This window comes from Coregonus clupeaformis, chromosome 13, assembly GCF_020615455.1.
Source record: "Coregonus clupeaformis isolate EN_2021a chromosome 13, ASM2061545v1, whole genome shotgun sequence".
NCBI lineage: Eukaryota > Metazoa > Chordata > Actinopteri > Salmoniformes > Salmonidae > Coregonus > Coregonus clupeaformis.
In genome coordinates, this window is record NC_059204.1 from 49,347,524 (window position 1) to 49,374,961 (window position 27,438).

At 43.0% G+C, this 27,438-nt stretch overlaps 1 protein-coding gene across 1 annotated transcript in view; it reads left to right on the plus strand.

Moving 5' to 3' along the window:
• The window catches only part of LOC121579692 (forkhead box protein O1-A-like), an 85,568-nt gene extending 58,590 nt beyond the window's left edge, over window positions 1-26,978 (plus strand). Inside the window, exons 2-4 of the mRNA XM_041894495.2 lie at window positions 16,236-16,427; window positions 23,590-25,037; window positions 25,191-26,978. Of these exons, the coding sequence (XP_041750429.1) occupies window positions 16,236-16,427; window positions 23,590-25,002 (1,605 nt within the window). The 3' untranslated portion in view covers window positions 25,003-25,037; window positions 25,191-26,978. The remainder of the gene's footprint in view (window positions 1-16,235; window positions 16,428-23,589; window positions 25,038-25,190) is intronic.
• The last annotated feature ends 460 nt before the right edge of the window (window positions 26,979-27,438 follow it).

Genomic DNA, 27,438 nt, shown 5'->3' on the forward strand with positions numbered 1-27,438 from the left:
CGCAAACGACTGCAAATTGAGGAATTATGTGACTAAAAAGAAGAAGAAACTACACTATGAAACTAAGTTAAATGACATAAAGTTTGGAGCACCTTCAATTACATTTTTGGGAAGAAAGGCAAACTCAGCTACATCATTCATTGAATCAGATGGCTCATTCATCACAAAATAAACTGATATTGCCAACTACTTTAATGATTTTTTCGTTGGCAAGATTAGCAAATTTAGGCATGACATGCCAGCAACAAACGCTGACACTACACATGCAAGTATATCTGACCAAATTATGAAAGACAAGCATTGTAATTTTGAATTCCGTAAAGTGAATGTGGAAGTGGTGAAAAAATATTGTTGTCTATCAACATTGACAAGCCACCGGGGTCTGGCAACTTGGATGGAAAATTACTGAGGATGATAGTGGACGATATTGCCACTCCTATTTGCCATATCTTCAATTTAAGCCTACTAGAAAGTGTGTGCCCTCAGGCATGGAGGGAAGTAAAAGTAATTCCGCTTCCTAAAAATAGTAAAGCCCCATTTTGTCACGCCCTGGCTCTGGGGACTCTCGTATGTTGAGCCAGGGTGTTTATTTTGTTTAGGTTCTAGTCGTTGTCTATCTATGTTGGCCTGAGTGACTCCCAATCAGAGGCAACGAGTGTCAGCTGGTTGTCTCTGATTGGGAGCCATATTTAACTGTCTGTCTTTCACTTTGTGTGTGTGGTTTCTTGTTCTTATTTTGGTTTGTGTTAAACCGTAGACATCACATTTTCGTTTGTTGTTTTGATCGTGTGATCATTAAATAAATATAAATATGTTCACCTTCAACGCTGCGCATTGGTCTCTCCCTGACGATCGTGACACATTTACTGGCTCAAATAGCCAACCAATCAGCCTGTTACCAACCCTTAGCAAAGTTTTGCTATTTACAATGCTATTTTAAAGTCAACAAATTGACAACAGACTTTCAGCACGCTTATAGGGAAGGACATTCAAGAAGCACAGCACTTACACAAATGACTGAGATTGGCTGAGAGAAATTTATGATAAAAAGATTGTGGGGGCTGTTTTGTTAGACTTCAGTGCGGCTTTTGACATAATCGATCATGATCTGCTGCTGGAAAAACGTATGTGTTATGGCTTTACATCCCCTGCTATATTGTAGATAAAGAGTTACCTGTCTAACAGAACACAGGGGGTGTTCTATAATGGAGGCCTCTCCAACATAATCCAGGTAGAATCAGGAATTCCCCAGGGCAGCTGTCTAGGCCCCTTACTTTTTTCAATCTTTACTAATGACATGCCACTGGCTTTGAGTAAAGCCAGTGTGTCTATGTATGCGAATGACTCAACACTATACACGTCAGCTACTACAGCGACTGAAATCACTGCAACACTTAACAAAGAGCTGCAGTTAGTTTCAGAATGGGTGGCAAGGAATAAGTTAGTCCTAAATATTTCATAAACTAAAAGCATTGTATTTGGGACAAATCATTCACTAAACCCTAAACCTCAACTAAATCTTGTAATAAATAATGTGGAAATTGAGCAAGTTGAGGTGACTAAACTGCTTGGAGTAACCCTGGATTGTAAACTGTCATGGTCAAAACATGTTGATACAACAGTAGCTAAGATGGGGAGAAGTCTGTCCATAATAAAGCACTGCTCTGCCTTTTTATTAAACACTGTCAACAAGGCAGGTCCTACAGGATCTAGTTTTGTCACACCTGGACTACTGTTCAGTCGTGTGGTCAGGTGCCACAAAGAGGGACTTGTGAAAATTGCAATTGGCTCAGAACAGGGCAGCACGGCTGGCACTTGGATGTACACAGAGAGCTAACATTAATAATATGCATGTCAATCTCTCCTGGCTCAAAGTGGAGGAGAGATTGACTTCATCACTACTTGTATTTGTGAGAGGTATTGACATGTTGAAAGCACCAAGCTGTCTTTTTAAACGACAACACACAGCTCAGACACCCATGCATACCCCACAAGACATGCCACCAGTGGTCTCTTCACAGTCCCCAAGTCCAGAACAGACTATGGGAGGCGCACAGTACTACATAGAGCCATGACCACATGGAACTCTATTCCACATCAGGTAACTGATGCAAGCAGTAAAATCAGATTTAAAAAACAGAGACAAATACACCTTATGGAACAGCGGGGACTGTGAAGCAACACAAACATAGGCACAGACACATGCATACACACACGATAACATACGCACTATACACAGACGTACCCATGGATTTTGTGTTGTAGATATGTGGTAGTGGAGTAGGGGCTTGAGGGCACACACTTAGTGTGTTGTGAAATCTGTTATGAATGTATTGTAATTTTTTTTTAATTATAACTGCCGTAATTTTGCCGGAACCCAGGAAGAGTAGCTGATGCCTTGGCAGCAGCTAATGGGGATCCATAATAATTACAAATACAAAATACAAATATGATTACAGACCTAAACCTCTGCACCAGTGGTGGAAAAAGTACCCAATTGTCATTATTGAGTAAAAGTAAAGATACCTAAATAGAAAATTACTGAAGTAAATGTGATAGTCACCCAGTAAACTACTACTTGAGTAAAAGTCTAAAAGTATTTGGCTTTAAATATACTTAAGTATCAAAAGTAATTGTCATTGCAAAAATATACTTAAGTATCAAAAGTAAAAGTATAAATAATTTCAAATTGCTTATATTAATTAAGCAAACCAGACGGCACAGTTTTCTAGTTTTTTTTATTGATGGATAGCGAGTGGCACACTCCAACCCTCAGACATCATTTACAAATGAAAAAAAAAAGGAATTTGCAGGAATTCAACCATGAAGGCCTGATTCACACCGTCCCCTCTGAACAGTTGATGTTGAGATGTGTCTGTGACTTGAACTCTGTGAAGCATTTATTTGGGCTGCAATTTCTGAGGCTGGTAACTCTAATGAACTTATCCTCTGCAGCAGAGGTAACTCTGGGTCTTCCATTCCTGTGGCGGTCCTCATGAGAGCAAGTTTCATCATAGCGCTTGATGGTTTTTGCAACTGCACTTGAAGAAACTTTCAAAGTTCTTGAAATATTCCCTTTTGACTGACCTTCATGTCTTAAAGTAATGATGGACTGTCGTTTCTCTTTGCTTATTTGAGCTGTTCTTGCCATAATATGGACATGGTCTTTTACCAAATAGGGCTATCTTTTGTATACCACCTCAACCTTGTCACAACACAACTGATTGGCTCAAATGCATTAAGAAGGAAATACATTTCACAAATTAACTTTTAAGAAGGCACACCTGTTAATTGAAATGCATTCCAGGTGACTACCTCATGAAGCTAGTTGAGAGAATGCCAAGTGTGCAAAGCTGTCATCAAGGCAAAGGGAGGCTATTTGAAGAATCTATATATTTTGATTTGTTTAACACTTTTTTGGTTACTACATGATTCCATATGTGTTATTTCATAGTTTTGATATCTTCACTATTATTCTACAATGTAGAAAATAGTAAAAAAAAAAAAAAAAAACCTTGAATGAGTAGGTGTGTCCAAACTTTTGACTGGTACTGTATATCTTAGCTTTTGACAACCCTCCTCCATTGAGCAGGGCCAAGGCATACCAGTCACGTAGCTGTCCTACTGCCCAGGATCAGGAATACTGCGCTGCAGTCATTTCCTTCTTCCTTCAGCTACACTGCCTGACATCTTACGTAATGCCACAGCCCAGAGAGAGCCCACTTCCTTCATCTATCCGGACTGACTTGCTGCACCCTGGTATAAGCTACGACCCTGTGAGGGCCCTGGGAGACCCCATCCTCAAAACTGTGACCAGCAGTTACACCCTGCTCTGAACCTTATCGCTGTGCGCCTCTCAAATGTTTTAACATGATTGGTTGATGGTAGGTGAGGGTGGGAGGTCCTGTTTAAACACAAACTCACTTCCTAGTCAACTTTCTTCACAACAGCTCTGCGCAAATAGCCATTGCCATATATGGATCTGTGCCATTCACTTTGAATTGGACAGCATGAGTTGTCGTGAGTAGATGCGCTTGTTTTGAGATCAAAGCGAGAGCTGCATGTAGCCAGCTGTGCACATTTGTTCATCTTCATTGCTAGTTAGTGAGTTATTAGCCTAGTTATAGCACATTTCTATTCAACAATGGCGGAGTGGTCCTACAAGAGCACAGAATGTGTGCCTTTCTAGCCATCTTTGAAAAGCAGGTCAGGTAAAGAGCTTTTTTTATATCTTAAATGGGCAGTGTTGTATTTTGAGACGGTCTTGAATAAGCTAAGTAGTCAATAGGCAGAGGGTAGCATAATTTGTCTGATTCTCTGTAATAATGGTATGGGAATAAAAATTCATTTTATTTTGTAATATGTTTTTTTTGCATCAAATAACATAACATTTTCAATCACCTCCTTGTTTGAAGGACAAGTGGATAAACAGGTTAATGTCAAGCCCTACATTGAACACCACACATTTGCTGCTACTGTAGGCTGAACGATAGAACAGCTATTTCCATGTTAAAATGTTATGGGATGCATTTTCCTCCATTGTTTTTGATGGTAGGCCACTCTGGTAGGCCTACATTATAATCAAATAGCCACAGTAGCCTACTTGGCCACTGTTAAAACTGTAACTTAAAGCGGGTACAGCCTCAGTGTTCACAGTAAACGCGCGCCGGAAGTTTCACAGAATTTTCACAATGTTCAAGTTTGCGCTCAGCAGACCTGAAATTTGCTCAGTGCCAGAAAGAATTAGAGGGAATATTGGTTCCAGCCCCCTTAGGCACGTTCTCTGTTTTACAGTTGATGTGTTTTCTTGGAAAAGGGGTATGACTAAACAGATCGTTCCTTCCAACACTCTGTTTTCCAGGGTGCTATGCTCCTAAAAATGCAGGACTTTTTTGGACGGAGAAAAGGTTTGTTAAGGTCCTCTAGCTGCTTTCTCGGCCTGCCAAGGCCCTGAAAGTAATACAGTTTATCCAAACTGTTATGTCACTTCTAGGAGGGGGGGGCACGTCACTTACTCCCAGTCTCTAAGCCTTTAGCACATCCTGGGACGTGTCTATTGTACTTAAGATCCTTTCACAGCAGCTACTAGCCGCTGAGAAGCGTGGAGGTGTAATATTCCTCCGTCTTTTGCTTTACTACTACCCTTGGCGTCCCTAAAGCGAGTGTGTCTTGACAGCTCTCTACCAGCCACTGTTCACTGTCGCAGTCTGCCCCAAGGTTTTTCAGGTTAATGTACATAACCCCACCCTTTGCCCAGCTTCTCGTTGTCGCACCTTGGAGCATATGTCTTTTCGCCTGTCGCCTTCCCCAGAAGGACGTCCCTGTTGTTGTCCAGTACGCGCGTTGCACATGTACTTGGATTGAACGAGTTTGCCAAAAGGTACCTAAAGACTCTCAGACTATGAAACATAAGATTATCTGGTCTGATGAAACCAAGATTGAACTCTTTGGCCTGAATGCCAAGCGTCACGTCTGGAGGAAACCTGGCACCATCCCTACGGTGAAGCATGGTGGTGGCAGCATCATGCTGTGGGGGATGTTCTTCAGCGGTAGGGAGACTAGTCAGTACAGAGAGATCCTTGATGAAAACCTGCTCCAGAGCGCTCAGGACCTCAGACTGGGGCGAAGGTTTACCTTCCAACAGGACAACGACCCTAAGCACGCAGCCAAGACAACGCAGGAATGGCTTCGGGACAAGTCTCTGAATGTCCTTGAGTGGCCCAGCCAGAGCCCGGACTTGAACCCGATCTAACATCTCTGGAGAGACCTGAAAATAGCTGTGCAGCAACGCTCCCCATCCAAACTGACAGAGCTTGAGAGGATCTGCAGAGAAGAATGGGAGAAACTGCCCAAATACAGGTGTGGCAAGCTTGTAGACTCAATGCTGTAAGCGCTGCCAAAGGTGCTTCAACAAAGTACTGAGTAAAGGGTCTGAATACTTATGTAAATGTGATATATCCGTAAAAAAATATATATAAATTAGCAGACATTTCTAAAAACCTGTTTTTTGTTTGTCATTATGGGGTATTGTGTGTAGATTGATTTGCGAAAAAACAACAACAATTTAATCAATTTTAGAAGAAGGCTGTAACGTAACAAGATGTGGAAAAGTCAAGGGGTCTGAATACTTTCCGAAGGCACTGTAGGTCGCTGAAAATGACTGTCCATAAAAAAAAAACTGCACACAGGGTAGGAATTTCATGTTTTGCTCATCAGTCAACAGACCTGAAATTATAAAATGAGACAACATAACTACCCACATGTTAATTTTGTTGAAGTTGCCCCTTAAGGTTTGGGTTAAGGTTTAAAACAAACAAACAAAAATAAAACATTTGTGCCTAGCACTGGGATATGAGCCGTAGTTCCATATATCCATGGAAAGCAGTGGTGTAAAGTACTAAAGTAAAAATACTTTGAGTACTACTTAATACGTTTTTTGGGGTATCTGTACTTTACTTTACTATTTATATTTTTGACTACATTTACTTTTACTCCACTACATTCCTAATGAAAATAATGAACTTTTTACTTCATACATTTTCCCTGACACCTAAAAGTTCTTGTTACATTTAGAATGCTCAAGCAGGATAGAATTATGGCACCTAACAATATAACGCTTTGTCATCCCTACTGCCTCTGATCTGGCGGACTCACGAAACACAAATACTGTGTTTGTAAATTATGTCTGAGTGTTGGAGTGTGCCCCTGTCTGTCCATAATTAAAAATAAGACGAAAATCGTGCCGTCTGGTTTGCTTAATATAAGGAATTTGATGTATAGCATTTACTTTTACTTTGTACTTTTACTCAAGTATGACAATTGAGTACTTTTTCTACCACTGTACTTAAGTACATTTCAAACCAGATACTTTTAGACTTTTACTCAAGTATTATTTTACTGGGTAACTTTCACTTTTACTTGAGTCATTTTCTGTTAAGGTATCTTTACTTTTACTCAAGTATGACAATTGAGTACTTTTTCCACCACTGATGGAAAGTTGCAATAAGAAGGGGGAGAAGGGTGAAGAAAGGTTGTGTAGTATAGATTAAACTGAATGTGAGCAATTCAGGAGACACCCAGCTCATTGTTGTATTATGAATCATATTGTGAGTGAGTAAACATGGAAGAATTTCACTGTTGTAAACCAAAATGGATATTCCTGTGCCTCATTTGGATAATCATTCTATTGTTGTTCATTCCAAGAGTCAGTAACTGTGTGTGTGTGTGTGTGTGTGTGTGTGTGTGTGTGTGTGTGTGTGTGTGTGTGTGTGTGTGTGTGTGTGTGTGTGTGTGTGTGTGTGTGTGTGTGTGTGTGTGTGTGTGTGTGTGTGTGTGTGTGTGTATCCATGCAGAATCCTGTGGTCTGGTACATCTGGGTTGATGTACAGAGGGGTGTCTCAGCCTAGCTCAGCCTCAGTCCACATGGTTGTTTTGGGAAATTCCCTGGTTGGTTGGTGGGTGGGAGTTTTGTTTTCTGTCGCCTGTCTTGTTTTGGTCTTTCTCTCTGTTCCCTGTGTCCTGCTGCATCACAACAAGTTGTTACTATAGCGTGCTGGGAAGATCTTGGCTAGACAAACAGTGTGTGTGTGTGCATGTGTATGAGTTTGTGTGTGTGACAGAGACAGACAGACGGTGTGTCTAATCTGTCTGTCTGTCAGTCCTGGTAATCTGACCCTGTTCTCTTCTGTAATGGTACAGGCTGTGTGTTTCGGTAGGAGAGGGACAGACAGACTACAGAGGGCCAGAAAGAGTAGCCGGGTTCCTATAGGAGTCGGCAAGACTATTTTCTTTAAGAAGAACAAGGTTGGGTTGTTTATGCTGGGTCATTGATGCTGGGTTATTGAGATATGACCCAGCAGGTCAGAGAAGTAGATTGGAGGAGTGGCTTGGTAGGGGTGTGGCTTTAAGATAGTTATTTTTGGACGGCCGTGAGAGTAAAGTCATTCTGGTTAATCTGTTCTGTTAGATTGTTATCACATGTTAAGGTTAAAAACTGACCGTTTTTTTTAGTTTTAATTAGGCTTACACAACTGTAGGAGTTCCTTAAAGCCTATGCAAATCCCAATGTTGGGATAGTTACCACTTTTAAACAATATGTAAATACTAATGTTATTAATATTATTTTTGAATATGTAATATTCAAACATATTTAATTACATTTGCAGTGTACCAACTTAACATGATAAACAAGAATGACATTTACTCTCACAGATGGTGAAAAATAACCTATGGATTACATTTTACATTTTAGTCATTTAGCAGACGCTCTTATCCAGAGCGACTTACAGTTTTAGTGAGTGCATACATTTTTCTTACATTAAAAAAGACCCAGCATCAAAGTGAATACAACCCAATTAATGGTTAAATTAACCCATGTTTGGGTAATCTCAACAGCCAAACATGTTGGGTTATTCACCCAACCCAACTGTCTGGGTCAAAATAACCCAGCATGTGTTCTGTCTAATATTTAGCCAGAGCTGGGTTACTAAATAAGTCAAATTGGGTAGATTTTAACACAGCCTTTTTTTCTGCTGTTTACTAAAACAAAACAAAGAGAATGGTGGTCACATAGAGTGTGTGTGTGTGTGTGTGTTTGATTTTACTATCCTTGTGGGGACCAGAAGTCATCACAAGGATAGTAAAACAAGGAATATTCGGACAAGTGGGGACATTTTGCTGGTCCCCACAAGAAAAAAGGCTTAGGGTTTAGGTTTAGGGTTACAATTAGGGTTAGGGTTACAATTAGGGTTAGGAGTTAGGGTCAGGGATTTGGGGTTAAGGTTAGGGTTAAGGTTAGGTTAGGGTTTAGAAGAAATAGGATTTTGAATGGGAATCAATTGTTTGGCCCCCACAAGGATAGTAAAACAAATGTGTTTGTGTGTGTGTACATTTAAGCCTCCTGGTAAATGCCTCGCTAGGTTTCAACAGGTGAGGATCTTCAGTCTTCATGGCTTAGTTACCATGGTTCCCAAACTCAACAACCACTGTATTGATCATCCTCTTCAAGCTCTTACTCCATACTTTCTTCAACTCAACCCATTCACACAAACACAAACACACACACACACACACACACACACACACACACACACACACACACACACACACACCCTAAACCTAACCCCTAAGCTTAAAATTGCCTTTGTCCTCAAAAGGGAGGATTTTCTTTGTTTTACTATCCTTGTGGGGACATTTGGGGATTTCAAGTACCCACAAGGATAGAAGAACAAGTACACACACACACACGCGCGCGACAGTACAGGGACAAAGTGGAGTTGCAATTCAATGGCTCAGACACATACAGTATCAGTCAAAACTTTGGACACACCTACTCTTTCAAGGTTTTTCTTTATTTTTACTATTTTCTACATTGTAGAATAATAGTGAAGATGTCAAAACTGTGAAATAACACATATGGAATCATGTAGTAACCAAAAAAGTGTTAAACAAATGAAAATATATTTTAGATTTTAGATTCTTCAAAGTAGCCACCCTTTGCCTTGATGACAGCTTTGCACACTCTTGGCATTCTCTCAACCAGCTTCACCTGGAATGCGTTTCCAACATATGCTGAGCACTTGCTGAGCACTGCTTTTCCTTCACTCTGTGGTCCAACTCATCCCAAACCATCTCAGTTGGGTTGAGGTCGGGTGATTGTGGAGGCCAGGTCATCTGATGCAGCACTCCATCACTCTCCTTCTTGGTAAAATAGCCCTTACACAGCCTGGAGGTGTGTTGGGTCATTGTCCTGTTGAAAAACAAATGATAAGCGCAAACCAGATGGGAAGGCGTATTGCTGCACAATGCTGTGGTAGCCATGCTGGTTAAGCGTGCCTTGAATTCTAAATAAATCACAGACAGTGTCACCAGCAAAGCACCATCACACCTCCTCCTCCATGCTTCATGGTGGGAACCACACATGCGGAGATCATCCGTTCACCTACTCTGCGTCTCACAAAGACACAGCGGTTGGAACCAAAAATCTCACATTTGGACTCCAGACCAAAGGACAGATTTTCTCCGGTCTAATGTCCATTGCTCGTGTTTCTTGGCCCAAGCAAGTCTCTTCTTATTATTGGTGTCCTTTAGTAGTGGTTTCTTTGCAGCAATTCAACCATGAATGCCTGATTCACATAGTCTCCTCTGAACAGTTGATGTTGAGATGTGTCTGTTATTTGAACTCTGTGAAGCATTTATTTGGGCTGCAATCTGAGGTGCAGTTAACTCTAATTAACTTACCCTCTGCAGCAGAGGTAACTCTGGGTCTTCCTTTCCTGTGGCGGTCCTCATGAGAGCCAGTTTCATCATAGCGCTTGATGGTTTTTGTGACTGCACTTTCAAAGTTCTTGACATTTTCCGTATTGACTGACCTTCATGTCTTAAAGTAATGATGGACTGTCATTTCTCTTTGCTTATTTGAGCTGTTCTTGCCATAATATGGACTTGGTCTTTTTCCAAATAGGGCTACCTTCTGTATACCACCCCTACCATGTCACAACACAACTGATTGGCTCAAACGCGTTAAGAAGGAAAGAAATTCCACAAATTAACTTATAACAAGGCACACTTGTTAATTGAAATGCATTCCAGGTGACTACCTCATGAAGCTGGTTGAGAGAATGCTAAGAGTGTGCAAAGCTGTCATCAAGGCAAAGGGTGGCTACTTTGAAGAATCTCAAATATAAAATATATTTTGGTTACTACATGATTCCACATGTGTTATTTCATAGTTTTGATGTCTTCACCATTATTCCACAATGTAGAAAATAGTAAAAATAAAGAAAAATAAGGAATCAGTAGGTGTGTCCAAACTTTTGACTGGTACTGTATGTGGCAGGAAAATCACAGATTATAAAGGGAAAAGCAGCCACGTCGCGGACACCGGACGAGCTAAACATCTTCTTCTCCCGCTTCGAGGAAAACAACATTGAGCTGCCAATGCGGGCCACCGACGCTCTTGAGGACTGTGTGCTCTCGTTCTCTGTGGCTGACGAGAGTAAATCATGTTAACCCTCGCAAGGTTTCCTGCTCAGACGTCATCCCAATCTGCATCCTCAGAGCATGTGCAGACCAGCTGGCTGGAGTGTTTAGGGAAAGGGGGATACTAGTCAGTTGTACAACTGAATGCATTCAACTGAAATGTGTCTTTCGCATTTAACCCAACCCCTCTGAACCATAGAGGTGCGGAGGGCTGCTTTAATCGACATCCACATCTTCAGCGCCCGGGAAACAGTGGGTTAACTGCCGTGCTCAGGGGCAGAACGACTTATTTTTATCATGTCAGCTCTGGGATTCTAGCCAGCAACCTTTCGGTTACTGGCCCAATGCCCCTACCCGCCAGGCTACCTGCCGCTACGGACATATTACATTTCTTCATATCCCAGTCTGTTGTCCCCACTTGCTTCAAGATGTCCATCATTGTTCCTGTACCCAAGAGAGCGGAGGTAACTGAACTAAATGACTATTGTCCTGTAGCACTCACTTCTGTCATCATTAAGTGCTTTGAGTGGCTAGTTAAGGACCATATCACCTCCACCTTACCCGAGATCCTTACCTAGATCCACTAGAATTTGCATATCGCCCCAACAGATCCACGGACGACGCAATCGCCATTGCACTCCACGCTACCCTATCCCACCTGAACAAGAGAAATACCTATGTAAGAATGCTGTTCATCGACTACAGCTCCGCCTTCAACACCATAGTGCCCTCCAAGCTCATCACTAAGCTCAGGGCTCTGGGTCTGAACCCCTCCCTGTGCAACTGGGTCCTGGACTTCCTGACGGGCCGCCCCCAAGTTGTGAAGGTAGTCAACAACACCTTCGCCACGCTGATCCTCAACACGGGGGCCACACAGGGTTCCATGTTCAGCCCCCTCCTGTACTCCCTGTTCACCGATGACTGCTTGGCCATGCACGTCTCCAACTCAATCATCAAGTTTGCTGACGACACAACAGTGGTAGGCCTGATTACCAACAATGATGAGACAGCCTACAGGGAGGAGTTGAAAGCCCTGGCGGAGTGGTGCCAGGAAAATAACCTCTCCCTCAACGTTAACAAAACGAAGGAGCTGATTGTGTACTACAGGAGACAGCAGAGAGATCATGCCCCTATCCACATCGATGGGGCCGCAGTGGAGATGGTCAGAAGCTCCTCGTGTGCACATCACTGACAACATGAAATGGTCCCTTCACACAGACAGCATGGCAACAGTGCCTATTCAACCTCAGGAGGCTAAAGAAATTTGGCTTGGCCCCTAAGACCCTCACAAACTTCTACAGATGCACCATTTAGAGCATCCTTTCGGGCTGTATCACCGCCTGGTACGGCAATTGCACCGTCCGTCACCGCAGGGCTCTCCAGAGGGTGGTGCGGTCAGCCCAACGCATCAACGGGGACACACTGCCTGCCCTCCAGGACATCTACAGCACCCGGGAAGGCCAAGAAGATCATCAAGGACCTCAGCCACCCGAGCCACGGCCTGTTCAGCCCACTACCATCTAGAAGGCGGAGATAGTACAGGTGCATCAAATCTGGGACCGAGAGAGAGAGAGCTTCTCTCTCCAGGCCATCAGACTGTTAAACAGTTACCAATCGCTGGCCATCGCCCAGTACCCTGCCCTGAACCTTAGTCACTGTTCTAGCCGGCTACCACCCAGTACTCTATCCTGCACCTTAGAGACTGCTACCCTATGTATATAGTCATTGAACACTGGTAACTTTAATAATGTTTACATACTGTTTCACCCACTTACACTGTATGTATATACTGTATTATAGTCATGGCTCATCCTATATAAACTATATAAAAATCCAAATAACTTCACAGATCTTCATTGTAAAAGGTTTAAACACAGTTTCCCATGCTTGTTCAATGAACCATAACAATTAATGAACATGCACCTGTGGAACAGTCGTTAAGACACTAACAGCTTACAGACGGTAGGCAATTAAGGTCACAGTTATGAAAACTTAGGACACTAAAGAGGCCTTTCTACTGACTCTGAAAAACACCAAAAGAAAGATGCCCAGGGTCCCTGCTCATCTGCGTGAACGTGCCTTAGGCATGCTGAAAGGAGGCATGAGGACTGCAGATGTAGCCAGGGCAATAAATAAATTGTCCGTACTGTGAGACGCCTAAGACAGCGCTACAGGGAAACAGGACGGACAGCTGATTGTCCTCGCAGTGGCAGACCACGTGTAACAACACCTGCACAGGATCGGTACATCCGAACATCACACCTGCGGGACAGGTACAGGATGGCAACAACAACTGCCCGAGTTACACCAGGAACGCACAATCCCTCCATTAGTATCCAGACTGTCCGCAATAGGCTGAGAGAGGCTGGACTGAGGGCTTGTAGGCCTGTTGTAAGGCAGGTCCTCACCAGACATCACCGGCAACAACGTCGCCTATGGGCACAAACCCACCGTCGCTTGACCAGACAGGACTGGCAAAAAGTGCTCTTCACTGACGAGTCGCGGTTTTGTCTCACCAGGGGTGATGGTCGGATTCGCGTTTATCGTCGAAGGAATGAGCATTACACCGAGGCCTGTACTCTGGAGCGGGATTGATTTGGAGGTGGAGAGTCCGTCATGGTCTGGGGCGGTGTGTCACAGCATCATCGGACTGAGCTTGTTGTCATTGCAGGCAATCTCAACGCTGTGCATTACAGGGAAGACATCCTCCTCCCTCATGTGGTACCCTTCCTGCAGGCTCATCCTGACATGACCCTCCATGAGGAGGAGATGCACTGCAGTACTTAATTCAGCTGGTGGCCACACCAGATACTGACTGTTACTTTTGATTTTGACCCCCCCTTTGTTCAGGGACACATTATTAAATTTCTGTAAGTCACATGTCTGTGGAACTTGTTCAGTTTATGTCTCAGTTGTTGAATCTTGTTATATTCATACAATTATTTACACATGTTAAGTTTGCTGAAAATAAACGCAGTTGACAGTGAGAGGACGTTTCTTTTTTTGCTGAGTTTAAATATATATTTTTTTGGGGGGGGATTATGTGTGTATTGTTTATTTTTATTTTGTATTGATAGGTATTACTGCACTGTTGGAGCTAGACATATAAGCATTTCGCTGCACCTGCGATAACATCTGCAAAACTTTGATTTGATTTGACTCACACACACACACACACACACACACACACACAGAGGAGAAGTGAGTCATGTGGATAAAGTGTTACTCAAACTCCCTTCGAGTAGATCCAGGCTAATCAGATCTTGCCTCACAAAACCCACTGGCCTAGCCAAGTTGGGTCTCTTGTGACTGGAAAACATGCACCCCGAGATTTGGTTCTGGGTGGTGAGATTATACAGTACATACAGCTATGTGGTTGTGAATTATAACTTATCTGACTGTCAGCTACAGTAGTTAAATTATATGTCAGTTATATTCTTCATACCTGTTTTCTTGACAGAGGAATGGTTTGGGTGGGGAACTATTTCCATTTACTGAGCTCTTCAAACTATTTCCCTGGGTGTCTTTTGTAACACAGCCCGGCCCTCCTTTAAAAACGAAAGAAAACCTTTAAAAAAAAACATTATTTCCCTCCCTTTGTACTTTCTCTCTCGCTGCTCTTTTCTCACTGTTTGATGGTAAAGGTGGTTAGGGTGTGTGTGTTTGTATGTGTGTGTGTGTGTGTGATTATGTGTGTGTGTGTGTGCGTGCCCGTGTGTGAGGGGGAGTTGATAGATGGGCGGTAAAGGGTTGTACAGGTGAAACAGGGTGGAGCCCTACAGGAAACGTGTTATTAAGAGCAATTGTGAAGAGGATTACAACCATTGGTTGTGTGTGTGTGGTGTGTGTTGTGACTGAAATGTTGAAGAAAACACTCCTCTCTATTTTGTTCCTTTTTAAATCACACTGCAAGGCTGGCACTAGCACCTCCATCTCTGGCTCAGAGTACACACCTCAAAGACCTGCACATCTTTGTAGATTGTAAACAAGGTTATAGTCAGGGTGGAGGGCTACAGGGATCCTTTACTGATTTTGGTATCAAACCATCTCAGGTCCCGAACCATACTTAAAGTGTATTAAAGGCCCACTGCACAGAGCCCTGTCCTGCAACCTGGGATGGTTTGTCATACTGGGACTGTGAGTGATGATGCGGGTAGAGCTAGAGTCCCGTGTAGCTAAGTTGGTAGAGCATGGTGTTTGCAACGCCAGGGTTGTGGGTTCGTTTCCCACGGGGGACCAGTATGAAAAAAATAAAATATATAAAATGTATGCACTCAGTCGCTTTGGATAAGAGCGTCTGCTAAATGACTAAAAATGTAAAAATGTTGAGTAAAGGGTGCAATAAGTCCAAGTAACATATTGGATAAGTTTACATTTTAACTCTACAATCTACTCAAAAGGCAAGGTACTCTGGGAAATATTTGACTAAGGGTTTACACTAAGCAGTGTGTTAATTTAATACTGTTCCGGTGTCTATATGGGTTCACAGACTCAACACTTTCAGTTTTGATTTAACAGTCAGTGTTAATTATATATATTTTTTTAACACTGGAGAATGTGTTGTGTACCATTAACAGTATGGCTGTGTGCAGGATGCCAAATATTTACAGAAATGTTTGAATGATACCACCACATCCTGACCCTTCTGCCCACATGTCCCTCTCTCCCTCCTTCCCTCCCCCACCAGAGAGGGGGCTCTGCCAACAGAGGTCTCCTCAGGGTGTGAGTGGAAAAAGCTGGCTAGACTAAATATCATTACGGAGGATGTGTGTGTGTGTACATGCAGCGCAGAGCAGGGTACTGTCTGTCTGTCTGTCTGTCTGTTAATTTTGATTTCACGCTGCACCTCCTCCTCCTCATATGAAAATATTACAAATGAGTTTTCCCCTTCAAGCCCAATAGGTCATGTCTCCTCTATGTAGCTCCTATTGAGCAGCTGGGACTGTGGCATACTTTATGCTGTCTCTGGTTGAAGTGCCCCCTCAAACACACACTGACACATCACACCATCAACTGTTTCATGGGGAGATTAGGTCAGGTTAGATATTATATTGTAATGGAAGAATACTGGGGAGGAAAACAAACTTGCACCACCATTGGAAATCAGAGGACAGACCTTATTTGAGCAATTCCTTTAAGCAATATACAGTATATCCTAAAACTTTTAAAGACACAGAAAGCCTGAATGGTGTTATTACATATGTCTATTATTATGTTAAATCAAAACTCTCTCCCTCCCCCTCTCTCTCCTCCAGAACTCCATCCGCCACAACCTGTCCCTCCACAGTCGTTTTGTTCGTGTGCAGAACGAGGGGACAGGGAAGAGCTCCTGGTGGATGCTGAACCCCGAGGGAGGGAAGAGCGGGAAGTCCCCCCGACGTAGAGCTGCCTCCATGGACAACAACAGCAAGTTCACCAAGAGCAGAGGAAGGGCTGCCAAGAAGAAGGTAGGAAGGAGCAGAATGGAGACTGTCTATCATTAGCTTAATTTTAGCACCTCTACAGTGTCTGCTTGTCAATACGGAAGAGTGAATAACACAGACCACACTAAAATGGTGATCTCTACTGTTGTATTGTTATCACATGTTAAGCTTGAACACTGACAGTTTTGTAGCTTTAATGAGGCTTACACAACTGTATGAGTTCCTTAAAGCCTATGCAAATTCCAGTGTTGGGATGTTTACCACTTAATGTTTTTATTTAATTTAACCTTTATTTTTATTGATTTAATTTACCTTTATTTAACCAGGCAAGTCAATTAAGAACAAATTCTTATTTACAATGATGGCCTGGCAAGAGACAAAAAACAATGTGAGACAAAACGGACAACACAGACAGAAGACACTGGCAACAGCACAAATACAACAGCAAATACACAGGGAATGTGTGTGTGTGTGTGTGTGTGTGTGTGTGTGTGTGCAGGCATGTGTGTGGTGTGTGAAGTATATCAACATGCTTCCTTCAAGAAGGCAACGCAAACTACTGACATCGGGTGACAACTAGAAACAACTACGTCTCAACAACCTGTCATCTGTTTATCCTTTGGAGTCCAAAAACCGAGGGCTGAGTAATGAAAGGACCTTATTCCATGCTCGACTCTAATTTTCGGGACTCTTAGCATTAAACGAGATTGAGAGCTGAGGTTGTAGGTGTTTTCATTTTGAGCTAGAAGAGAGGATATCTGTAGATAGAATTGCAGTTTTCCTAAAATGGCCATATAAATAAGAATGTACCAGTGTTTGAGCCTGCGTGTTGCTAGTGATGTCCACCCGACAGCACTGTAGAGATCACAATGGTGAGTTAGACATCTCTGATTGGTGACAAAACAAAGGGCTTCATGATACACAGAGTCAAGAGCCTTCAGTGTAGAGCTTGAGGCTTGTACATAAATAGTATCACCATAGTCCAACACAGAAAGAGAGAAGTGCAACGAATCAACAATTTTCTGGCGGCAAAGGAAAAACAAGCTTTGTGCCAGTAATAAGAATCAATGCAGCTTGAGTTTCCCAACAATGTAGTTTCGCTACATGGGTGGTGAAGCTCAGCTTCTCATCCAACCAAACTCCCATATATTTGTGCGTTTTGACTTGCTCTATAGAATGTCCTTCCAAGGTAGTAATTACATGGTTTTCAGAGTGTTTAGTATTGGAAAATACCATGTATTTTATATATATATATATATATATACAGCTGTGGAAAAAATTAAGAGACCACTGCAAATTTTTCTTAAATCAGCATCTCTACATGTATGACAGCCATTCCATTCCAGTGTCTGTTGAATTCCAACACAGGCACACCTCATTCTACTGAATTAGGTACTGATTAGGTGTTCACATGAACCAAATCTTATTTAACGAGATAAAGTATAAAAAACCACTGCTGTGGTCATCACTATCCTCTTGCAATAGGACCAGCTGGATGGCAAAAACAGTGCTAATAGTACCTCAAAAGTAATATTAATAAAAAAATAACTATTGACCATGCCAAAAGAGTTGAAAAGGAAAGTTTTGAGTGAGGAAAAAAAGGGGTCAATTCTGGCTTTACTGGCAGAGGGATACAGTGAGCGTCAGGTTGCTTCCATCCTTCAAATGTCTAAGACGGCGGTTCATAAGAACAAGGTCAAGCAGCAGACATTGGGGACAACACAGCTACAGACCAGCAGAGGGTGAAAACCACTCTCTACTGACCGGGATGACCGCCAACTCATTCGAATGTCACTCAACAACCGTAGGATGACATCAAGTGACCTACAAAAAGAATGGCGAACGGCAGCTGGAGTGAAGTGCATGGCGAGGACAGTTCGAAACAGGCTCCTAGGGGCAGGGCTGAAGTCGTGCAAAGCTAGAAAAAAGCCCTTCATCAATGAGAAGCAAAGAAGAGCCAGGCTGAGGTTTGCAAAAGACCATAAGGATTGGACCATAGAGGACTGAAGTAAGGTCATCTTCTCTGATGAGTCCAATTTTCAGCTTTGCCCAACACCTGGTCGTCTAATGGTTAGACGGAGACCTGGAGAGGCCTACAAGCCACAGTGTCTCGCACCCACTGTGAAATTTGGTGGAGGATCGATGATGATCTGGGGGTGCTTCAGCAAGGCTGGAATCGGGCAGATTTGTCTTTGTGAAGGACACATGAATCAAGCCACGTACAAGGTTGTCCTGGAAGAATACTTGATTATTTTTGCTCTGACATTGTTCCCCAACTCTGAGGATTGGTTTTTCCAGCAGGACAATGCCACACAGCCAGATCAATCAAGGTGTGGATGGAGGACCACCAGATCAAGACCCTGTCATGGCCAGCCCAATCTCCAGACCTGAACCCCATTGAAAACTTCTGGAATGTGATCAAGAGGAAGATGGATGGAATTTCAGCGCCAGGAGTGGCATAAAGTCACCCAACATCAATGTGAAAGACTGGTGGAGAGCATGCCAAGACGCATGAAAGCTGTGATTGAAAATCAGGGTTATTCCACCAAATATTGATTTCTGAACTCTAAAAAAAAACATTACTATTGTGTTGTTTAAAAATGAACATGAACTTATTTTCTTTGCATTATTCGTGGTCTGACAACACTGCATCTTTTTTGTTATTTTGACCAGTTGTCATTTTCTGCAAATAAATGCTCTAAATGACAATATTTTTATTTGGAATTTGGGAGAAATGTTGTCAGTAAATTATAAAATAAAACAAAAATGTTATTTTTACCCAAACACATACCTATAAATAGGAAAACCAGAGAAACTGATAATTTTGCAGTGGTCTCTTAATTTTTTCCACAGCTGTATACGGTGGGAAAAAAAGTATTTAGTCAGCCACCAATTGTGCAAGTTCTCCCACTTAAAAAGATGAGAGAGGCCTGTCATTTTCATCATAGGTACACGTCAACTATGACAGACAAATTGAGAGAAAAAAATTCCAGAAAATCACATTGTTGGATTTTTTATGAATTTATTTGCAAATTATGGTGGAAAATAAGTATTTGGTCACCTACAAACAAGCAAGATTTCTGGCTCTCACAGACCTGTAACTTCTTCTTTAAGAGGCTCCTCTGTCCTCCACTCGTTACCTGTATTAATGGCACCTGTTTGAACTTGTTATCAGTATAAAAGACACCTGTCCACAACCTCAAACAGTCACACTCCAAACTCCACTATGGCCAAGACCAAAGAGCTGTCAAAGGACACCAGAAACAAAATTGTAGACCTGCACCAAGCTGGGAAGACTGAATCTGCAATAGGTAAGCAGCTTGGTTTGAAGAAATCAACTGTGGGAGCAATTATTAGGAAATGGAAGACATACAAGACCACTGATAATCTCCCTCGATCTGGGGCTCCACGCAAGATCTCATCCCGTGGGGGTCAAAATGATCACAAGAACGGTGAGCAAAAATCCCAGAACCACACGGGGGGGACCTAGTGAATGACCTGCAGAGAGCTGTGACCAAAGTAACAAAGCCTACCATCAGTAACACACTACGCCGCCAGGGACTCAAATCCTGCAGTGCGAGACGTGTCCCCCTGCTTAAGACAGTACATGTCCAGGCCCGTCTGAAGTTTGCTAGAGTGCATTTGGATGATCCAGAAGAGGATTGGGAGAATGTCATATGGTCAGATGAAACCAAAATAGAACTTTTTGGTAAAAACTCAACTCGTCGTGTTTGGAGGACAAAGAATGCTGAGTTGCATCCAAAGAACACTATACCTACTGTGAAGCATGGGGGTGGAAACATCATGCTTTGGGGCTGTTTTTCTGCAAAGGGACCAGGACGACTGATCCGTGTAAAGGAAAGAATGAATGGGGCCATGTATCGTGAGATTTTGAGTGAAAACCTCCTTCCATCAGCAAGGGCATTGAAGATGAAACGTGGCAGGGTCTTTCAGCATGACAATGATCCCAAACACACCGCCCAGGCAACGAAGGAGTGGCTTCGTAAGAAGCATTTCAAGGTCCTGGAGTGGCCTAGCCAGTCTCCAGATCTCAACCCCATAGAAAATCTTTGGAGGGAGTTGAAAGTCCGTGTTGCCCAGCGACAGCCCCAAATCATCACTGCTCTAGAGGAGATCTGCATGGAGGAATGGGCCAAAATACCAGCAACAGTGTGTGAAAACCTTGTGAAGACTTACAGAAAACGTTTGACCTGTGTCATTGCCAACAAAGGGTATATAACAAAGTATTGAGAAACTTTTGTTATTGACCAAATACTTATTTTCCACCATAATTTGCAAATAAATTCATGTGGTCCTCTGTAGCTCAGCTGGTAGAGCACGGCGCTTGTAACGCCAAGGTAGTGGGTTCGATCCCCGGGACCACCCATACACAAAAATGTATGCACGCATGACTGTAAGTCGCTTTGGATAAAAGCGTCTGCTAAATGGCATATTATTATTATTATTATAAAAAATCCTACAATGTGATTTTCTGGGGGTTTTTTCCCTCATTTTGTCTGTCATAGTTGACGTGTACCTATGATGAAAATTACAGGCCTCTCTCATCTTTTTAAGTGGGAGAACTTGCACAATTGGTGGCTGACTAAATACTTTTTTCCCCACTGTATATATAGTACCAGTCAAAAGTTTGGACACACCTACTCATTCCAGGGTTTTACTTTATTTTTTACTATTTTCTACATTGTAGAATAATAGTGAAGACATCAAAACTATGAAATAACACATATGGAATCATGTAGTAACCAAATAAGTTTAGCCACCCTTTGCCTTGATGACAGCTTTGCACACTCTTGGCATTCTCTCATCCAGCTTTTTGAGGTAGTCACCTGGAATCCATTTCAATGAACAGGTGTGCCTTGTTAAAAGTTAATTTGTGGAATGAATTTCCTTCTTAATGTGTTTGAGCCAATCAATTGTGGTAGGGGTGGTATACAGAATATAGCCCTATTTGGTAAAAGACCAAGTCCATATTATGGCAAGAACAGCTCAAATAAGCAAAGAGAAACGACAGTCCATCATTACTTTAAGACATGAAGGTCAGTCAATATGGAACATTTCAAGAACTTTGAAAGTTTCTTCAAGTGCAGTCGCAAAAACCATCAAGCGCTATGATGAAATTGGCTCTCATGAGGACCGCCAGAGGAAAGGAAGACCCAGAGTTACCTCTGCTGCAGAGGATAAGTTAATTAGAGTCAACTGCACCTCAGAATGCAGCCCAAATAAATGCTTCACAGAGTTCAAGTAACAAACACATCTCAACATCAACTGTTCAGAGGAGACTGCGTGAATCAGGCCTTCATGGTCGAATTGCTGCAAAGAAACCACTACTAAAGGACACCATAAGAAGAAGAGACTTGCTTGGGCCAAGAAACACGAGCAATGGACATTAGACCGGTGGAAATCTGTCCTTTGGTCTGATGAGTCCAAATTTGATATTTTTGATTCCAAGTAGGTGAACGGATGATCTCCGCGTGTTTGGTTTCCACCGTCAAGCATGGAGGAGGAGGTGTGATGGTGTCGGGGTGCTTTGCTGTTGACACTGTCTATGATTTACGCCATCCCATCTGGTTTGCGCTTAGTGGGACTATCATTTGTTTTTCAACGGAACAATGACCCAAAACACACCTCCAGGCTGTGTAAGGTCTATTTGACCAAGAAGGAGAGTGATGGAGTGCTGCATCAGATGACCTGGCCTCCACAATCACCTGACCTCAACCCAATTGAGATGGTTTGGAATGAGTAAATAAAAAAATATGTGTAAGATTATAGGTATTACATAGATTCTTGAGTTGATCAGAGTTGGATGTCAACCAGTCTAGGTTCAGGTCACCCATAAACACAAATTCGGATTTGATATTCTGTGATAATAAATACAAAAATACAATCAAGAGAGCCAGCAATAGCAGATGAGGGTCTATAACAACATAAGTCAACAAGATTCAAGGATGCCAGAGATTTATATTCAAGGACAGATATTCCAATTTCTTGGGTTTTGTAACAGAAGTCAGAATGGTCACCCAAAACGTGTATTTTATGTATATAGCAACACCACCACCCTTAGATTTACAATATGTAAATACTAGTGTTATTAATATTATATTAGAATATGTCATATGCAAACATATTTATTGAAAATTGAAATTTGCAGTGTACCAACTTAAAATGATGAACAAAAATGATATTAACTCTCACAGTTGGTGAAAATAACTATCTGAAAGCCGCTACCCTAATAAGCCACGCCTCCTGAAAATAACCTATAGATAACATTATAAAATACCCAGCTGCTGGGTCAACACAGAGTGAAAGTGAATATAACCCAAATGATGGTTAAATGAACCCATGTTTGGGTAATCGCAACAACCCAACATGTTGGGTTATTTACCAACCCAACTGGCTAGGTCAAAATAACCCAGCATGTGTTCTATCCAATATTTACCCAGCACTGTTACCAAATAACCAAAATTGGGTAGGTTCTAATCCAGCATTTTTTAGAGTGCATTATGCACTGAGTATACAAAACAATAAAAACATCTGCTCTTTCCATGACATACCGTATACTGACCCGGTGAATCCAGGTGAAAGCTATGGTCCCTTATTGATGTCACTTGTTAAATCCATTTCAATCAGTGTAGATGAAGGGAAGGAGACAGGTTAAAGAAGGATTTTTAAGCCTTGAGACAATTGAGACATGGATTGTGTATGTGTGCCATTCAGAAGGTGAAGAAAATGTAGTTGCCTTTGAACGGGGTATGGTAGTAGGTGCCAGGCGCACCGGTTTGTATCAGAAACTGCAAAACTGCTGGGATTTTCATGCTCAACAGTTTCCCATGTGTATCAAGAAAGGTCCACCACCCAAAGGACATCCAGACAATTTGACTAAACTGTGGGACGCATGGACCAGCAACATGGGCCAGCATCCCTGTGGAACGCTTTCGACACCTTGTAGAGATTGAGGCTGTTCTGAGGGCACTCGATATTAGGAAGGTGTTCCTAATGTTTGGTAAACTCAGTGTAGGTTAATCTGTTAATCTGAGAGTACTGAAAATAAGGCATTCTCTACTTTGACCTAATGTGCAGAGTTTTTCTTTTAGCCTTGTGTCAGGGACCTGTCCACTTGTGTACCTTTGTCTAACTGAGCTCACCTCTGTCCTTCTCCTCTCGCCAGGTGGCTCTCCAGGTGGATGGGGGTGCAGACAGCCCGGGAGGCTTCCAGTACTCCAAGTGGCTAGGCAGCCCCAACTCCCATAGCCACAGCAACGACGACTTCGAGGCCTGGACTACCTTCCGGACGCGCACCAGCTCCGACGCCTCCACCCTCTCTGGCCGTCGCTCTCCCTTCCTGGAACAGGATGTCGACCTATCAGAGGCCGACGTCCACATGGGCTACCCCGGAGGGGTGGGGCCTAAGATGACCTCCATGGCCACGCTGCCTAGCCTATCAGAGGTGGGCCTGGCCAGCTCCATGGGTGGTCATCACCACAGTCACCATGGAACAGAGAACGTCATGGATAGCCTCCTTGACAACCTCAACCTGCTGTCCCCCAAGAATCAAGCCCAGCTGGGGGTAGGCGTTGGTCCTGGGTCTGGGCCCGACTCCTCCCGGTCCTCCCCCTCCTCCAAGCTTCAGAACAGCCCCTATAGCTCCCCCTCCATGACCCCTCACCCCCAGCCCCAACAGCAGGACTACAGGAAGTGCCTCTACGGCCAGGCCGGTCCAGGGATGAACAGCCCGCATCTCTCCCCCATCCCCATGCAGACGCTGCCAGAGAGCAAGCCGCCAGGGTCCTTCGCACCCTTCCTGAGCCATTACAACTGCCCTGCTGGGCTACTCAAGGAGCTGTTGACCTCTGACGTAGCCGACCCTCGTTGTGGTGGGGAGGCCATGCCCTCCATGGAGACTGTAGTGTCCCAGTCTGGGAGAGGAGGAGGAGGGCGGATGCTTCCCAACTACAGCAGCCAGGGACAGGTAGGACATTTAGGGGGGCATGGGGGGGTAAAGATGATGATTCCCCCAACTCAGCAACACCCACAACACCCTCAGTCTCATCCTCACCCTCACCCACGGCCCCTCCACATCCAGGGCCCTCCCCCCTCTGGGCCCTCCATGAACAGCTGTGGCCTGATTCCGCTGACCAGCCTGAACCACGCTGGGGGCCCAGCCCGTCTTGCCAGCCTCAGGACACACATCCACCAGCTACAGCAGCAGCCACATGGTGGTGGTGGTCACCCAGCCTCAGGCCACCAAAACCACAGTCCCCACCACAGCGAAGCTCCTCCACCCAGCTACAGCAGCAGTGCTAATGGTTATGTGAGGCCAGGTCCAGGCCACAGCCACAGCTATGGTCATCCTCAGGCCCACCATCACCACCAAAATCACCACCATCATCAGGAGAGGCTGCCTAGTGATCTAGACGACATGTCCATCGAGAGGTTTGAGTGTGACATGGAGTCTGTTCTTCATGATACGCTGATGGATGGAGACTCGCTGGACTTCAACTTTGACCCCATGGTGACCTCTCAGGGGTTCAGCCAGGGGGTCGGGGTGAAGACCACCACACACAGCTGGGTGTCTGGCTAGGACACACACACACCTCTCAGACTCAGAGCAGCCAGGTGAGTGTATAGAGATATAATATAATTTGACAGTGTAAATATAATATAGTATTCTGTGGGTGAGTGTCTCAAACCATGTGTGGTAAATGTTTTGAAGTCCTAAAGCCCATGTATTATGCAGTTATTAATGGTTTTACATGTGTGGTTTTTCAGATTTTTCACCATTCACCACTGGCCTTTCACCCTTCAGCACTGGATGGAAAGGTCTAAAGAAACCATTGCCCCTCTCCACAGGACTATCATCAGCCCGTCCCAATTCTCTCACAATCTATTGCAGATCTGTAAGGTGGAAGAAATAATAGATTTGCGAAGATCGAAGGGTAACGGCCAAGGGGAAGGGGTAGGGAGTGAATAGGGGCTGGCTGAGACTGCTTGTTTGGAGGGAACGTCTCGTCTGAAGTTGGCTTTGTAAATACAGCAGCACTCGACTCGGCACAATATCATTCACTTCAACAGAACCTGGAAGAAGCTGGAGCCTCATTTACAAAAAGCAATGTTTTCTTGTGAAATATATTTGGTGTTTATTATGTTATTTTATTTTGGGGGATCTCAGATTATGTTTTTGCAAGTGTATTTCTTTTTTTATGTTCAGAGTCAAAATCACACAAAATCAGGGCTAGTTTTAGCTCTTCAAAAATAACTGGAATGGAGTCTGTTCTATTCTACATTCAAGTGGGGTCAGTCCCACCCTTCAAGGTGCTTTTCAAAAAGCATTTGGCATATTATGTATGAATAAAATATTATGGATGTAAATATGCTACAATACTTCAAACATATATGATGTATACTGTGTGTATATTTGTGATAAGGAATATTCTTACATTTTATCATATTTCCTTAAAACCAGAAACTTTCTCTGTGTGCATTTAAAATGCCTTTTTCATTGCCTTTCAAATTACCAATATACTATGTGAAACATCTACCCAGGAACCAGTCCAGCATAGGGATAGCCGTAATCACAGTGATTCAGTGATAGGACAAATCAGACTAGTTCAGTGATAATAGATATATGTATTTCAGTGATAGGACAAATCAGAGAAGTGCAGCAAGTGGTTACTTATCTAACATCTCAGGCTATTCTTACCTCAGCTGTTCATCGCTCTTCCCTTCTCTTGCTCTTCAAGTCACTTACGAGTTACGATTCCTAATTCTTTTCTGTAACCATCACGTATCTGATTGTGACAATCACACTCTCCCCGGCCTTCATTCAGCTCGCATCCCCTCAACTCATTTTTCTCTCTCCCACTCCCACCATTTCCCTCCCACTCTCCTACCCTTTATTAACCCACTTCTCTTTGTGCCTTATTACTCCCGATCCCTCTCTTTCTCCCTCCCTCCTTCTCTCTCTCTCTGTGGGTGTGAGGGCGCTGTATGCATTAGGAGGGCTGTGATCATTTGAGAGGCTGATAATGGACTCTAGTTTAACTCACATAACAGTGCTCAACAGCAGAACACGGGATTTGAGCTATTTTCCTCCCTAGCAACCCTCCCTCTCTCCCTCTCTGTTTGTCACACACCAAATCGTGTAACCTAACTAAACGGATGTTTTAGAGTCAGTGTGCTGATTCACTGCACCTTTTATAGTCTCTGATTTTTTGCTTAATTTGGTTGTTACTATTCTGTAACTATTAATTCAGTATGTAAGTAAGTTTGGGAAAGTCAAGGCTTTAAATGTTATTTGTTACTGGACTTTTCATTGTAGTTTATAATAATTCCCTGAGTGACCTGTGAGAATATGTGTAGTGCTGGAGTAACCTTGTAGAGTCTGCACCTATAGGGTGCCATTTGGCTGTTTACTAAATATGTTTAATTAATGCAATTTAAGATGAGTTAATGCACACTCACACACTCATACCTCGACTTCTTTTACCTCACACCATTCTGTCACAGTGCATGGGGATTGGGTATGTAAAATATGATCCATAATTTTTTTCTTGATATGGGGGGACATGTTATTGATGTTAGAATGGACTGTTCACAAACCTTACCAGCTATATGTTATATAATATATTTATTCTTTCACTTTTTGTTGATTCCATTTTCCCCCCGCAAAACAATAGCCCTTACCTGCTTTCAGCATGTGACCTCACTGTAAATAATAAGAAATGAATATGTAGATTATTTGAAATGAATGAAACATTTAAGATAGGGTATGCAGTACCTACAGAGACCCTATCGTGACAGACTGTTTGCATCCCAAATGGTACCGTATTCCCTATATAGTGCACATGGGGTTCTGGTCAAAGGTAGTACACTACATAGGGAATATGGTGCCATTTGGGATGGACACACTATGTCAGTTCCAGTTTTCAGATCATCATCCCCTTCTTATTATTATCTTAACTTTTTGTTACCATTTTATTTGATTTAAAAAATGAAGTATTCAGCTAATAGATTATGC